The sequence below is a fragment of the Mirounga leonina genome, unplaced genomic scaffold (genome assembly GCF_011800145.1).
Source record: "Mirounga leonina isolate KUSES-001 unplaced genomic scaffold, KU_Mleo_1.0 Mir_101595, whole genome shotgun sequence".
Lineage (NCBI taxonomy): Eukaryota > Metazoa > Chordata > Mammalia > Carnivora > Phocidae > Mirounga > Mirounga leonina.
This window is the reverse complement of record NW_023270158.1, coordinates 5121363-5136949: the sequence shown is the minus strand read 5'-3', so window position 1 is coordinate 5136949 and position 15587 is coordinate 5121363. Positions and strand designations below refer to the sequence as shown.

Here is a 15587-nt window from a genome sequence, read left to right as displayed (position 1 = left end):
TGTCCAGGACAGGAGTCCTTTCCTGAGTCTTTGCCAGCTACCCTGAGACAACTGAGAGAAAGTCTTAATGGCACTTTGAGAAGCAAACCGTCTGAATTAGGTAACTGAAAGGAGCCCTGCTAATATACTTATCAGCACTCTGGTCCTCGCTCCAGAGACAGTGCTCTTCCCCTGTGGCTGCGGGTCTAGCGGCAGGCAGCATGGAGTCTCGCCTTTTCTCGCCTGACTCCCACCTCCTTCCCTGCTCCCCAGCTGGGAACACTTTCCTGCCGGGTCCCTCTGAATGTGACTCCCACGTGCTGGGCAGAGACCTGTCCTTTAGCTGACTGCCCGCTGCCCCCACCACTTTTATCCCTCACATTGTATTCACTCCTCCATTTTTTTTTCTCCTGAGGGATTCAGGCCAAGGGAGATGGCCTTTGAGCAGGAGTCCTTTTAAAAAGACCCTAGGGGGCGCCTTCGTGGCTCAGTTGATTGAGCATCCACCTCTTGATTTCAGCTCAGGTCCTGATCTCAGGGTCGTGAGATCGAGCCCTGCTTGGAGATTGAGTCCTGCTTGGAGCTCTGCACTAGGCGTGGAGTCTGCTTAAGGTTCATTTTCACTCTCTCTCTCTCTCTCAAAAAAAAAACAAACCCTAAAGCAGTATTTCTGCAGTGGGTCCCACATCTAGTGTCCAGAGATCATACATCTTTCACCCACTGTCAAGAGGGCGTGGTGACACCACCAGACCCTATGAGCTGATGCTCTAAGCTGCTTTTCCTTCCATGGGAACCAGTCCTATGTGCAGCTCACCAGCAGGGGACACACACAAAGACAGCTCTGTGTGGGGGCCAGCCAGGAGCCCTCAGAAGCTTTGGGGTCGGACAAAGTGGTGTCCCGTCCTACCACACCCATCCTTGGGCAGGGCAACCAGAGTGGCCCCTGGGGCCACAGGAAGCACCTTATTGCTCTTTTCTGTACTTCATTAATAGGAAATTTTGAAACTTTGGGCTCGGGCTCGGTATTTTCCAGAGCCCGTAGAAGATGCTTATGTATGTGGCCTCCTGTCAAGTGCGACTGTCCGGAGTGAGTGTTAAGTTGCCCGAGTCGCCATTTTGGGCACAGCCCTTCCCCGACTCCTGTATTGAGAGGGCAGACCTCCCGGCACAGCAGTGCCTAAAGAAGTAGCTTTCAACAGCTCCCCCTCCGGTCTCTCCTTTCTCCACCTTTTTAACACCTTGATCCAGGTGGAAGTCCCCTGGGCTAAGGGCCTGAGTGCGAGGTGTGTAGCCAGTTGGATGACGCCCCCTTGGAAACATGGACCCGTCGTCAGTCTCTCGCCCCGTGCCTTGGTGTCTGGCTTTTATCTTAGCACCTCGATCAAAACTTCTAAAGTGCTGCCCTATGCCATGCATTTTCTTTGCCAGCAATTTGAAAATCCTGCTTGGGCAATTGTCTAGGAACCCCCAATCAATTTCATGTCCCCAGGGGGCTGGGTCAGTGCCTGCAGGTCTCCTGTCTCCGTGTTCTGAACTCTGCACCCCTGCTCGGGCATAGCCAGCTGAGAGTCATGGCTGGCTGGCCAATCGAGTGACCTGTGTGTGGGCACACCTTAGGGGACATGCAGTTGAGAAAGGACGTGACGCCCTTAAGAGAGCCAGGTTAAAGGCAAGCAAGTTTCCCAGCATTTCTGCATTAATCAGATGCCCACCCACCCCGCCCCCACCCCGCCCCGGCATCTTTACTTGGTTTCTCAGCAGAAGCTATTCTGGTGCAGCTGATGTACACCCAAAACATGCACACCGCTTGGGGACAGTCCCTTGACTATATGAAATAGTTGTGTGGCTCCGTCACTGTTGGATGTTTACTCTGAGTGGGTGGTTTTTTCTAGGAATATGTAGTCAGTAAAACGGAGCACCCAGTTTTTGATTACTGCTCTCCACCTTCCAGTGACATGAGACCAAGTCACATGATAGCTTTGGAAATCCTTGCATCAAGTCCATTTTTGTTCAGGCACCATTTGTTTCACTCATGCTCCTGCTCGATTCCTTGCATCTGGTTGGTGATGTCATGGTGAATAGCTCCTGATGTGGAGACCGAAGACCTGAGTTCTAGCTTGAGCGCATCCCCTACCTTCTCTGAACCTCATTTGCTTCCTATATAAAATGGGAATCACAGTAGATAGTGCCTCTGCCCAACCTTCACAGAGACAACGCTATGTAGTGATGTTTTTGTAAGCTATTGAGTACTAATGGGCAGTCAGGCCAGCAGCCTTCAAGATGGCCACCAGTGCCCCCCCACCACCACCACCATTCACAGCCTTTTGTAATCCCCTCCCCTTGAATGTGGGCTGGACTTAGTGACTCACTTCTAATGAACAGATGAAGGTAGAGCGGCAGTGTGTGACCTGGAGGCCAGGTCAGAAAAGACAGTGTGGCATCCTTCTTGCTTGCTGTCTTTGGGTCACTTGCTCTGGGGGGAAGTCATGTCTTGAAGATCCCATGTGGTGAGAAACTAAAGCTTCTTCCAAAACCCCACCTGAGCTTGGAAGTGGATCCTCCAGCTCCATTCTGGGTTTCAGATTACTACAGCCCAGCAGGTAACTGGACCACAGCCTACCCAGCTGTTCCTGGGTTCTGACCCTTAGAAACTGTGAGATCCTAACTCCTGTTTTAAGCCACTAACATTTAGGGTAATTTATTACATAACAATAAATAACTAATATGGATGTCATTGCTAAGTTCCCACCTTTGTAAAGGGTGATGTTCACTATGTTTCCATACAAAGAAAATCTCCAAGTTTAGCACCAAGCAGACTTATCCCCCAGTTTTGAAACTGTTGTGCTGAAGTGCAGTTACTTGACCAGCGTCAATAAACCATTGCAGTTTGGTTTAATGATATTTTCTATGTTGCATAACTTTGTAAAAGTTTATTCTCTTGCTCTTTTAAGAATTAACTGTTAGGGGTACCTAGCTGGCTCAGGTGGAAGAGCATGCGACTCTTGATCTTGAGGTCCTGAGTTCGAGCCCCACGTTGGGTGTGAGATTACTTAAAAATAAATAAACTTAAAAAAACTAACTTTTAGTGATTGTATTAGTTGGCATTCAGGCAGGAAAATCAAAATCACCCCACTTATTTTTACAGAGAGAATTTAGTAGAACTGTTAACTGGGACTGAGCTATCCCCCTAGGGCTTGGGCGGGGGGCAGAATGAAGGGTAGAATTGGAACCTTTCAGGAGGGTATTACTGGACTGGAACAGGTAACAGCGGGGCAGGGCAAGATGAAGCTGGTTCTGAAACTATGAGGGGACAAAAAAGCTAGAAAGTGGAGCCAAGCACTGCTGCTGGAACCAGTTGAGGGTCCAAAGGGAAGCTCCCGCAGAGGAACAGCAGCAGATGGTGGGGAGCAAGTAACCTCTCCTTCCTCCTTCCTTGTAGGTATGCGTGAGCACACCCCGGTTGCGCTCTCGGGTTCTCTAGCACCTCCAAGTGACAGCATAACAGGAAGCTGCCTCAAAGCAGAAATGTGGTTTGCAGGGTCCCTAGCCCAGCATCATAGAGCAGAGCTGAGAGATAATAGCTTAACAAACCACACCGTGTCAAGTGTTGCCTCGATTAATGGCTTGTGAATTAGTTCTAAGGCACATCCCCTGCCAAGGCCTCTCCCTTCACTATTCACAGCAGTACAAGCCTGGGAGGGGAGAGTGTGTCACTGGAAGTTCCATCCCTGGGGCGCTGGGATTTCCTAACAATGCAGCAAGTGCTGCGAGCCTGTCTTGCCTAACCCTGCAGCCAGCCAAACACTTCCCTACCAGGTTTTCAGCTTCGAAAACCAAAGCCATCATTTGGGCCCTACTGATCTGTTGAGTGCACGGACCCAGCCCAGTTTGTATTGAACCTTAAATTAGTTTGACTTTTTAAAAATTAAAAGAAATTAAAATTATTTTCTTCAGTCTCACCAGCCATATTTCAAGGGCCCAACAGTTATATGTGGCTAGCAGCTACCATATAGAACTGCACAGAACATTGTCATTATTGCAGAACGTTTTGTGGGAGGCACCTGGGTGGCTCAGTCTGTTAAGCGACGGACTCTTGGTTTTGGCTTAGGTTATGATTACGATCTCAATCTCAGGGTCGTGGGATCGAGCCCTGGGTCAGGCTCCACACTAGCATGGAGTCAGCTTGTCCCTCTCCCTCCCTGCACTTGTGCGCTCGCTCTTTCTCTTAAGTAAGTAAGTAAGTAAATAAATAAATAAATAAATAAATATCTTTTTAAAAAAACATTCTGTGGGTCAGAGCTTTTCAAATGGTCACTGGAAAGAAAAATGCTAAAACACATTGGATCTTCAAGAAGAAGATGTAGTAGGTAGTTTCTCCATTTTTTTTTAAACCAACAAGCCCTCTGTTTTCATTGATTAAGATTCTGGAAACCTGCTTTGATTGCGTGATATTGAGACAGGCACTTGAATTTCTCTGGGCATCAGTGTTCTCTGTTCACGCCTTGGCCAGTGACCTCTGCCAAGTTCACTGTTATAAACCACTTCGCCAGCACATAGGGTCTGTTGCTGCGGCTTTCCTCTGCCTTAGTTTCAAGAAGAACCTACGATTGTATTCCCAGAGCCCTGATTGACCTCCCTGCCCCCATCTCTGCAGTCCCTTCTCCTTCCAGTGCTATACCTGATCCCCACCTTCCCTGTGGCCACCTCTGGTGGCTTGTGACCCACAGGAGAAAGTCCAAAGCCAGAGCCTTCATTATTCACTGCTTGCCGTTCGGGCTGTTCCCAGGCCGCTGCCTCCTTAATTTTTAATTCTTAACTTCCTGCCCTGTGTCAGACTTCACTTGTGGTTCACAGAACTCGCTCTGTACGTCACACCCTTGTGCCTCTGCTCAAGCTCTTCCCTTGGCCTGGGAGTCCGCCCATCCCTTTGTCCATGTCTTTGACCTTCACGGCAGGTGGCGAGTTCACAGGCAGCACCATCTGCCACCTTTTGAGGATTTGCCTCCACCTTCCCAGCGGGGCCATGCTTTACCTTGCTTGCTCCTGCCCAATGACAGCACATGGTGGAGCTACTAGAACAACGTGGGACTCCTCCAGTGGGCAGCTTTTGGTCAGGGACGCCCCTGTGGTCCGGCTGAAGGGTCTGAGCTGCTCTTCTGAGACTGCCTCCCCACCTCTTCGTTCCCCTTCTCCTTTCCCACGTGTCACGTTGGCATTGAGGGTGACTGCTCTCCCTGCCCATCTTGTTCCTTCTCCCTTTATCATTCATATGCTTCTCCCCAGTAAGCCTCTCCTATGTCTAATCCTGTCTTGGCATTTACCTCTCAGAGAACCAAGTTGATCCAGATAGAGCTTTTCCTGACCGGAAGCAGGCAGAGTCCAGCACATTTTCCATCCACATTCTCAGACCCCGCTGTTCTAGCGCCTGCTCCACTTTCCCACCATCACCATCTTGTCTGTCTCCTCCACTTGGCAGCTCCTCAATGTTGGGCACTGTGTTTCTCACTTTCTGTGTTTCCCCACATCTGGTGCACCCTACTATGTGCTTATTGTATTGGATCGGGGCCCATTTATCCTTCGAGGAGCTGGGCAATCTTCTGTCGTTGTGCCTAGTATCAAAGGAAGGCACGTTCCATGTCTCTGATCAGAGAGAGGATGCAACCACATCATTTATGCCTGAGAGCAGGCTCCATCTATCATCAGTGAGAGGGTTAAAGTTCACACACTTGTTTACTAATGGTCCACTTACATGTTTGAGCAATAGGGTGCCCACAATCTCTATTACTTTTTTTTTTCCCCCCCACAGGCACTCTGCAGTACATGGCACCTGAGATTATCGATCAGGGACCTCGCGGGTACGGTGCCCCGGCAGATATCTGGTCCCTGGGCTGCACCATTATCGAGATGGCCACCAGCAGGCCTCCGTTCCATGAGCTCGGCGAACCGCAGGCAGCAATGTTCAAAGTAAGACATGTTTGCTGATTGAAGTTGCTGGTGTTGGGGAAATAATAAGCCAAAAGGAAACCTCCTGCCACTCTGGAAACCTCTCCACGAAGGTAGAAGAGAAAACCATTTTATCACTGAATAAGCATTACATCAGAATGTGGTGCGGGTCACAGGCCATCCACCAAGTGATTGCAAAGACAGAAAGGACGTGTCCTTCTCTTGAGCTCAGCAGTACCGCCCTTTACTACCCGTGTTGTCAGAGGGAATGATGATTGGTCCTCCCGTGCGTGGACTGGAGAGCGCCACGGGTCACACTAGTGCGTCCAGGGGGCACCTGGTGATTGAGATGACCGTTTGCATTAACTAATTGGCTTTACCCAAAGGAAAAATAAACTTCTCCAATTTTGGGGGACCCCTGAGTGACTCAGTTGGTTAAGCGTCTGCCTTCGGCTCAGGTCATGGTCCCAGGGTCCTGGGATCGAGCCCCGCATCGGGCTCCCTGCTCGGCGGGAAGCCTGCTTCTCCCTCTCCCACTCCCCCTGTGTGCATGCACAGGTTCTCTCTCTCTCTCCCTCTGACAAAATCTTTGAAGAAAAAAAAAAGGAGGTAGTTTTGGAGCAAGACGTTACTTTAGTTAGGCTCTTCCCTACCCGCTGGAACTGGGAGGTGGGGACGTCTCCTCCTTGATGTTGACATTTCCAGGAGTTGGCCCCCAGGTCCTTGAGAAAGACATTCTTGCCAAGAGGTTTATTCACCTTTTAAAAAGATTCACATGCATCTCACAAAGATCAAGAACTTGGAATTACACGTTTTCTAAAGTAAGTGCTCTAAGAAAAGAGGGGGGTCTCCCCTTATTTCCATCAGGGAGGATGAAGCCTCTGATTTTGAATGTGTATCTGCCCTTACACTGGGCAAGGCTCAAGGCCACATGAGTCTGTGTCTTTGGAGGGCAGGTTTCTAACTGGGTTTTGAAGAGGTAGGACTTCGGATAGCAGACGGTGATTACTTTGTCATTCTAAAAGCCCTCCCAGAACTGGCAGGCAGGGCACCCCATGTGTTGAGGCCCACTTAGGACTGACTGGCCACTATGGGCGGGGATTTTACCCCCCAGGTCTTCTTCCTTGGGAAGGGACATGTTTGCCACCCCAGGAGAAGCTGACGCCAGGACAGCCCCATGTGTCTCAGGTCGGGTCTGCGGCTTCTGGCTCTTTGTGCAGAGAAGTTAAAGAGAAGCTGTGGCGTTAAGAGTCCCTTGCCAGCCCCGGCCTTCCATGGAGCATTTGTGTTCGCCTCAAGGCTAAGAAGGAAGAGAGTGGGTTCACTGCTTATGGCCGGTGAGGTCCCAGCACACTGAAGCAGCCCGATGGAACAGGATCCAGAGGCCTTGCTTCCTGCTTCTCTGCCGGGTGTGCTGGCCCTCAGCCTGTCGGCCCGCATCTTTGCCGGACGCTCCCGCTCCCTCTCGGGCAGAAACAACTAAAAGGCACGAGTGCAGGTTTCTGCCAGCAAGCTGAGTGCAGGCCGCTCAGCAGACCGAGCACCCTGCGCTGCCGGAGCCGTGGCTGCTCCCCTCGGCCGGCCCCTGCAGAACCTTCTCAGGGCTTCCCACCCTCCCAGCCGCTGTCAGGCAGCTCCAACGCCAAGACCTCAAGTCAGCAAGTATCTTCTGGCACCAGTCTCAACAAGACCCTGAACACCAGGGCTAGGGGACAGCAATGACCTTCCCCATACTTAGTGTTGATCTGTGATGGAGCCAGGGGCGGTTTTTGAAGATCTTACCCGCAGCTTCATCACGGGCCTCGGGATGATAGATAGTAGCCTGTGCTGAGAAAAACATCAGGGCCTGAGCAGTGATGCTGTGAAGAGACACAGCGCCACGTGAAGGCCAAGGTGAGGGTGATGTGTCTACGAGCCGCAACCACCAGAAGCTGGAAGAGGCGAGGAAGGATCCGCTGGGGGTTTCGCAGGGAGTGTGGCCCTGTCAGCACCTTGATTTTAGACTTCCAGCCTCCAAAACTGTGAGAACATCAATTTCCATAGTTTGAAGGCACCGAGTTTGTGGTGCTTGGTGACAACACCCCCCCCCCCCCCGCCAGCAGACTAATGCAGGGACCCCTGGAGTAATAGCAAAGCACCTATAGAAAGAATGTATTGGCACAGTGCCAAGGTGCTGCCCACATTTGCTGTTTCCTAAGAGTCTGAAGGCAAGCCATTCCTTTCTTCTTGGGGTTCTTGTCCTGAATTTCTGTCTCGGGCCCCCTAGTGCCCTTCCCTCCCTGCCCCTTAGGTGAGGGGCGCCACTTGTCATGTGTCCTGCATTTCACATCTTAGGGGTTATATTCCATCCAGCGTTTAATGTTCTCAAAATCTAAAACTCGACTTAAAAGCTTGTATTTTATTGTGGTACGAATAGTTAACATGAGCTCTGCCCCCTTACAAACCTGAAAGCGCACACGACGGACCTGCTGAGTCTACGTACCGTGTGGTACGACAGAGCTCCACGGTGTATTCATCTTGTTGACCCGAAACCTTGCGCCCTGCGATGAGTAACTCTCTGCTCCCCCGCCTCCAATCCCAAACTCTGGAGCCTTCCTCCGTGGTGGGCTTGGGGCTCCAAGAGGACTAGAACAGAAGCCCCAAGACCTCTTGCGGCCTAGGCTCTGCAACTCCTCTGATAACACTTTTCCTGTGACCTACGGGGCAAAGCCAAGTCCCAGGAGGCCAGCCGGGCGAGCAGTTGAGGATCTCATCCACCGGCCCCTCAAAGGATGGCAGGGGTGGGAGCTTTGGATTGAAGGCTTGTACACCTGGGTGTGCCTGAGGCCTCACAGTCACATCGGTCACCTCTCCCTTAAATGCAGGTGGGGATGTTTAAGATCCACCCTGAGATTCCAGAAGCCCTTTCAACAGATGCCAGAGCCTTCATTTTATCCTGTTTTGAGCCTGCCCCCCACAAACGTGCCACCGCTGCTGAGCTGCTCAAAGAGGGTTTCTTAAGGCAGGTGAACAAGGGCAAGAAGAGCCGAATTGCTTTCAAGCCGGCAGGTGAGGTGTACCTGGACAGCTGGGGGGCCGCCCTGGGCGCGGTGATACCCGAGCTCCTCTGTCACTGGGAGAAGACGGAGCCTCCCGCATGGCGCCCGTTGCTGTGAGGAGTGGCAGGAATGGGTGTGGGGGTTGTCGGACCCCAGCCAAGGAATGGCCCTTGATTTCCTGACAGGCGCAGGGAGGCCCTCAGGTGACAGCGGTACACCCCCTTGTTAAAGTCTTTCCTTTATGATTGTGCCGAGGAGGGAGGCCAGAGGTGCCTTGGCTGGGGTTTTGGGTCTTCCCTGGCCTTTCCCCGTGTGCTGCTCCTGACCTTGATTAAGGGGCACATCTGGGGAGTTTGCCTGCAGCAGCTGTCCCACAGGCCACGGGAGCCAGGTGACCCCTTCTAAGGCATTGAGTCCTACCCAGCAATGACATAAAAATGGCCTCTGAAAACAAAGCCATTTGTTGTCTTGTCCTGGTGTGGATGGAGTCAGAAGCCAGGACAGGGAGGCTCGGCGGCTTGCTCCCACTGCGGCTAGCTGTGTCAGCGTTTCCTGTGGGCTGCTTAGAAGCGCAGTCTCACGCCTCTCAGACTTGCTCGTGGAACCTGCGTTTCAGGGACCCCTGGGTGATGGATTGGGCTGCCCCGTTAGAGCAGCACAGACTTCGCAGGCCCCTGCGTGGGTCACCTGGCCTGAGGGGCGGGCTGAGACTCCCCTCCCTCCTCCCTGTCTGCCCCGACACAGAGAGTACCTGGGGCACCACCCTAGCCCTGCCCACGTCCGGGGAGGCCCTGGGCAGCAGCAGCAGTGAGCACGGCTCTGTCTCCCCAGACTCTGATGCCCAGCTGGATTCGTTCTTTGAGAGGGCCCGGGCACCCAAGCACCGGCTCAGCCACCTGCTCAGGTACGGCCCAACCCTTCCCTCCGCTGTGGGCCTGTGAGGGGGTACTGGCGTTCACCAGGGGCCAAATACCTCCCAGGTCAAAACCAGATGGCGGCCAAGGGCTTTTGCTTGCTTTCTGCGCCGTCAGTGGGCCAACGGTGCAGGGGAGGAAGGCAGCGGGCTGCATGTTCACTGCAGTCGCTTACCCCCCTCCCTCCTCCCTTCCTCCCCTCACTACCCCTTCTCTCCTATCCCCTCTGCCCCTCCTCCCATCGTCCCCTTAATTATCCCCTTATTCTCTCCTCCTTCCCCCCCACCCCACCTTTGTCCTCCCTCTCCCAACACTGGTGCTCCTGGGGTTAGAAAAAAACACTGTATCTCTCTTCCATCTGCCTGCCTCCTGCAGTTTCACCTTGAGGGTGGGGACTGCAGGGGGAGTCACCACTTAGCCCCTCCCCCGCGGCGTCCAAGCGTGGAGACTTTGTTCTGGGACGCACAAATTGTCGCATGTGTGTGTCTGCAGTGTTCCGGATGAGAGCGCAGCCTCGTCCCCAGAGGACAGGGACCCAGGCCTCTTCCTGCTGCGCAAGGACAGCGAGCGCCGCGCCATCCTGTACAAAATTCTCTGGGAGGAGCAGAACCAGGTGGCTTCCAACCTGCAGGAGTGCGTGGCCCAGGTAGGGCCAGGTCAGGGGTAGCTCCTCATCCCGCCCCCCCTCCCCCCGCCGCCTGGGGCCAGGTCCCAGAACAGGGGGCAGGACCCCGAGGCTCCTGCTACCCTGGGACGTTTGCGCAGTTACAGTAGTCACTGTAAGTATTTCCCAACGTCCTTCCCTCTTCCAACAAGACAAAAGAAAATACAAAGGAAAAAAAAAGACTCCCCTGAAGCCTGCATTTGCGGAGCACTGCGGTGAACCCAGGCATTGATGGAGCGGTGCTGCCCCCTGGTGGAAAACAAGCCAAATGCAGCGCGAAGCTCAAGGGCTCCCCGCCTTTGCCCTTCACTCATGTGAATCCCCCGTTTTGAAACCCCAGCTGCAGGACACACAAAGTTGCCCTCAGAAGCTGAGAGAGCAGCTGCTTTAGGGACAAAGGTTATGGATAAGAATATTTGCATTTACTTCTTTTGGAAGCGGGAAGTTCTTTTTAGGAAGAGGCCACTTGCCCTACTAGGCCTTCTAACAAGGCGGGGGGCAGGGGCGGCGGGGCAGTTACACGGGATTCAACAGGAGGGCAGAACCGTTCCCAGAGGGGTTTAGTTGTGTGGGGTGGGGGACAGGGAGGAGAGGGGCCCCCTAACAAAAGATCGGGAGGGAATTCCAGAAACAGACCCCTTCTCACCTGGGGTGTCCACATAATACTTGTCGAATTTCCCCTCCCTCTCTGACTCACTCAGTGAAAGTGATTTTGGTGGGGGGGCGGGGTGGTGATCAGAGTTCCGAAGACTTGCATCTCTCAGTCGGCCACATCAAGCAAATAATTGGGATCCTGAGGGACTTCATCCGCTCCCCGGAGCACAGAGTGATGGCATCCACGATATCAAAGCTAAAGGTGGACCTGGACTTTGACAGCTCGTCCATCAATCAGATTCATCTGGTACTGTTTGGATTTCAGGATGCTGTAAGTGTTCTGTCTGGCCCTAGAGAACGTGCTAGAAGGCAGGAAGCCCACTGAAGTGGCTCAAAGCCGGGACCATGGAGTTCAGTTACCATCTTCTCCCACAGTCCCTGTTTCTTCTAACCTGCTTACACGTAAATCCCTAGTTTCAGCAGTGGCTTGTAAACACAGAATATGCAAGTACCGGTGAACGGGCTGATGGTATTTGGCCCCTCAGAGCAGGAGTATGGGACTTAGAGGACCTGGGAGCAGGGGGCATCTGCCGGCTGAGGAGATACGGGGTTTACACTTACGTGTCTATGCAAACAGGTAAGAGTGGCTGCAGGCCTGCATCCTTGTCCAGTGCAGCTTTGTGTCCCATGGCCCCTGGCCTTTCATAGGTGCTCAGTAAACACCCCTTGAATAAACAATGGAGAGGCCCGGTGTGGGAGATCCAATCCCTGCCCGTCCCCTAGACCCAGGAGGACTCGGGGGCAGCTTGCAGGAAGACTCTGTCTGGAAGGAACAAGTCAGGTGGAAATGCAGAGCAGCGTGGTTGACATTTTCTTTCAGAGTAGAAGTCAACTAGAATGAGTAAGAACTCCTCTTTCTTAAAAGTACAGCGGACCAAAAATCTGGATTTTTGTGACTTGTAGGTAAATAAAATTTTGAGGAACCACTTAATTAGGCCTCACTGGATGTTTGCGATGGACAACATCATCCGTCGAGCGGTGCAGGCTGCAGTCACCATTCTCATCCCGGGTAAGTGCCGCCTGTTTGGTCAAGGTCAGGCTCAGGCTGTGGAAGAGATCGCAAGTATCCTCTGCGCTCAACAGTCGTTTTCTCTTTCCTATCTGGGCTATATACTTCCCTGCAATTCAGTAAATGCTAAGAACTTCGGGAGGGGTACTTATGTGCCCTCTTGGCATAACCAAGGAGCCGGCATAGAGACAAAGCTTGTGATCTGAGGGGGAGCACCGAGCCTGAGGGCCAGGATCCTGCAGCGCACCCTCTTACACACTCGGGACCGCTGACTGGAGGCTTGAGTTCAGTGGTTCCACCTCCTGTCAGACTCATCATGTGGTAGCTCTAGAAATCTTAGGCTTTTGTACTCTCATTTGTGAACTGTCAGAGCAGCTTAATCCCCAGGTTCACTCTCCTGTGGTGACTTCATCCTGGGGAGGGAGGCTCTGAGCAGCTTCTGTTGACAGTGCCGCTTGCTCTCTCAACTTCCTCCCTGTCGTGGCGGCTTGTGCCCAGGTGCAGCTTTCCCCCGGAGCTTGTTAGACCCCAGGATTTCATTACGTCCCACTCCAAGCAGGCATCTGTTTTTAGTGAAAAGAACCCAGGCCAGGTTGGAAGTCGGGTTGTACCTTTTTAAAACTGTCCTTGGCTGATTTAACATTCAGCCTCTGTTTCGTCATCTGTAACCTGGGGGTGATCACCTTTTCACTGCAGAGAACGGAGTAAAATAGTCTCCTCCCCATTTATAATGTCAGCAGCCCCAATAGAGCGTCCCGTCGGCTGGGCCGGCCGCCGAGCAGTCTCGTGTGCTGGCAGCAGACATCAGCGACACTACGCCCTGGCCTTGCCTAACCATGGTCCTTTCTTCTGCCACCCTTTGGCAGAGCTCCGCGCCCACTTTGAGCCTGCGTCAGAGTCCGACGGGGTGGATAAGGACACGGACAAGGTCGAAGAGGACTATCCCCCAGCAGACGGGCCCGGCCGTGAAGTGCACGTGGCGTTTGGAGGGAGCAGCCCCAGTCCCTCGGGTGCCCCCAGGGCCCAGCCCCAGCCCCAGCAGCTCCACCACCAGCACCTGAGCCTCGAGCTGGGCGAGCTCAGACAGGAGACCAACAGGTGGGCAGCGGTGGGACGGTGACTGGGGCCAGTAAGGGAATCCGTGGCCTTGCAGAATGTCCCTCCCAGGTCTCAGAAGAGTATCTTCACCAAGGCAGTAGGCGAGGGGGTGTCCTCAGCTTCACCTGGGGGAGAACGCCTCCCTTTCTTGTAGCGATCAGAGCGGTCTGGCGCCTGGCCACCGGCCACACAGCAGTTACCCATGCTAACGGCAGCAGCGTCTCAGGAGGTCTTCTGTCTTTTCACCCAGACGCGGCCCCTGGCGGGGCGTGTGGGTCCAACAGGCTCACCTGTGGGCAGCTGCAGCCTGTCCCCACATCAGTAGCCAAGCCAGGGGTTGGTTGGCACTTCATCTGACGGACATGCAGCCTATGACCCTGACCCTGGGTCAGTTTGCCCTCTCCTCTGGACTTGTCACGATTCCCCGGCTGGCGCTCACGCACTGCCTTCGCAACCAGGGCACCCTGGCATGGCTCTGAGGTCCCCCCCCCCAAGAGAGCTGGTCTGTTTAATTCACTTCCTGGCACATAGTAGGTGGTCTAAAATTGTTAAATGAGTAAATCGATTGTCATTTGCTCTGGGTAATCACATCATCAGTGGACTAAAAAAAAAAAATACCCCCCACAGGCAGAGCAAACTAGTTGGTACTGGTTCCAAAGGCTGCCTCGTTGCCCTCTGATCACTGCGGATGCCCATTAACACGTAACAGGGAGATACCGTGCCAGGTATAGGGACCATGGAAGAAACATTGTATACACACTGGCGATCTCTAAAGTAGGACATTAGGCAGATCTAATCATTTCTTTTTAGAGAGACCTAGTGTTGTTTTAAAGTTTTTGGGAGACCCGGAGTTTTAATTAAAAGGTAGTGGGGGCAAAATATTGAAAGCTTTTAAAATATGACAGATGTGGAAGTTGATAGTAATACTTAGCACTTCCTTAAAATATTTTCCAGTAGGGTTTATAATCACCAAATGTAGAAACTGTTCGCTCTGAGCTTCATGGGCACTGTCGATAGTCCCTCTGCTTCCCTGGGGTCTCGGGAGGAGGACTAACAGCCGGCACCGGCTGCAGATGGCTGACAGATATGTTGTTCTCCGTGGCCACCAGGCCCTAGCTCATGGGGACGCAGGAACTGCTGTCGTGCAGAGCGCGAGGACCGGGCGTCCTGCCCGGAGCCGTGGTGCCTGGGCGGACCTGCTCTGTCCAGCGCCTGCGAAGCATTTAGCACAGTCCTCGGTCCCATACACGTTCGCAGGTGTATTCCTCCTGCGGGAGGTCATCTTTCTGTTGGTGCTCTCCCGGCACGCGCTGGGCTGCCAGCTCCTTGGCTTCCTCCTGAGGAGGAAAGACCTTGAGAGCTCCTTTCAGCACCTTGATGTGACTCCGGGAGACAAGATGTCATCACCAGCTCCTCCTGGCTGAGTTTACTGATCACCCTCAGGTTATCTTCTGGTTCCTGATACATTTTGGACAAAATACACCCGTGTCTTTGTTTTCAAGGGGAGGAAACACAAGGGAGGGGCCCAGGCTGAAACCAGACTGTTGGGATTGTGTGATTTCCACACCCCCCACCCCCCCAATCTCTACGATTCAACCAATGTTTGAGTAGAACTGAATGGCTCTCTGAATAATGGCATTTTTTTTTTAACCAGACTTTTGGAACACCTAGTTCAGAAAGAAAGAGAGTATCAGAATCTTCTGCGGCAAACCCTAGAGCAGAAAACTCAAGAATTATATCATCTTCAGTTACAATTCAAATCTAATGGTAATTTTCCACTTGCTCTGACTTGTGTGTGAGACCACCTAAAATCTGGCTAATGTTCTAATCAGCCTTGCCACAGTTGCAGTTACTCTCTAGTAAAGCAGTAAGTACTCCAGTATATTCTGGAATACTCCTCAGTAATAGAAAACCACTGATACATTCAAAAACGTGGATGAATCACAAATGCATTATGCTCAGTGAAGGCCGATTCAAAAGGCTACACACCATGAGTCCCTCAATATGGAATACTGATGCAATACTCTGTTAAAGGCAAAACTCGGAGGGACAGAAAGCATCAGAATGGGGGGAGGGGATTGATTGTAAAAGGCTGCAAGAACTTCTGGGGGTGATGGACTGCTCATCAAAGTTCACAGCACTACATACCTAAAAAGGGTGACTGCAGAAATGAAACCTCAGTAAACCTAATTCATCTCGTGCCACTTACAAAACAGCTGCAGCCAGCCACCTCTTGGAAGGTGGGATGGCTAAGCGCTGACACAAAAATCTCAGTACTGAGTCCCATG

The 15587-nt window shown here is 52.5% G+C and overlaps 1 protein-coding gene across 1 annotated transcript in view; it reads left to right on the top strand.

Moving 5' to 3' along the window:
- Nucleotides 1–15587, top strand: part of MAP3K15 (mitogen-activated protein kinase kinase kinase 15) — a 121197-nt gene that overhangs the window by 104380 nt on the left and 1230 nt on the right. The window contains exons 19-26 of the mRNA XM_035000495.1: nucleotides 5786–5943; nucleotides 8787–8970; nucleotides 9705–9864; nucleotides 10367–10520; nucleotides 11278–11463; nucleotides 12096–12201; nucleotides 13068–13299; nucleotides 14954–15066. Coding sequence (XP_034856386.1) covers nucleotides 5786–5943; nucleotides 8787–8970; nucleotides 9705–9864; nucleotides 10367–10520; nucleotides 11278–11463; nucleotides 12096–12201; nucleotides 13068–13299; nucleotides 14954–15066 — 1293 coding nt within the window. The remainder of the gene's footprint in view (nucleotides 1–5785; nucleotides 5944–8786; nucleotides 8971–9704; nucleotides 9865–10366; nucleotides 10521–11277; nucleotides 11464–12095; nucleotides 12202–13067; nucleotides 13300–14953; nucleotides 15067–15587) is intronic.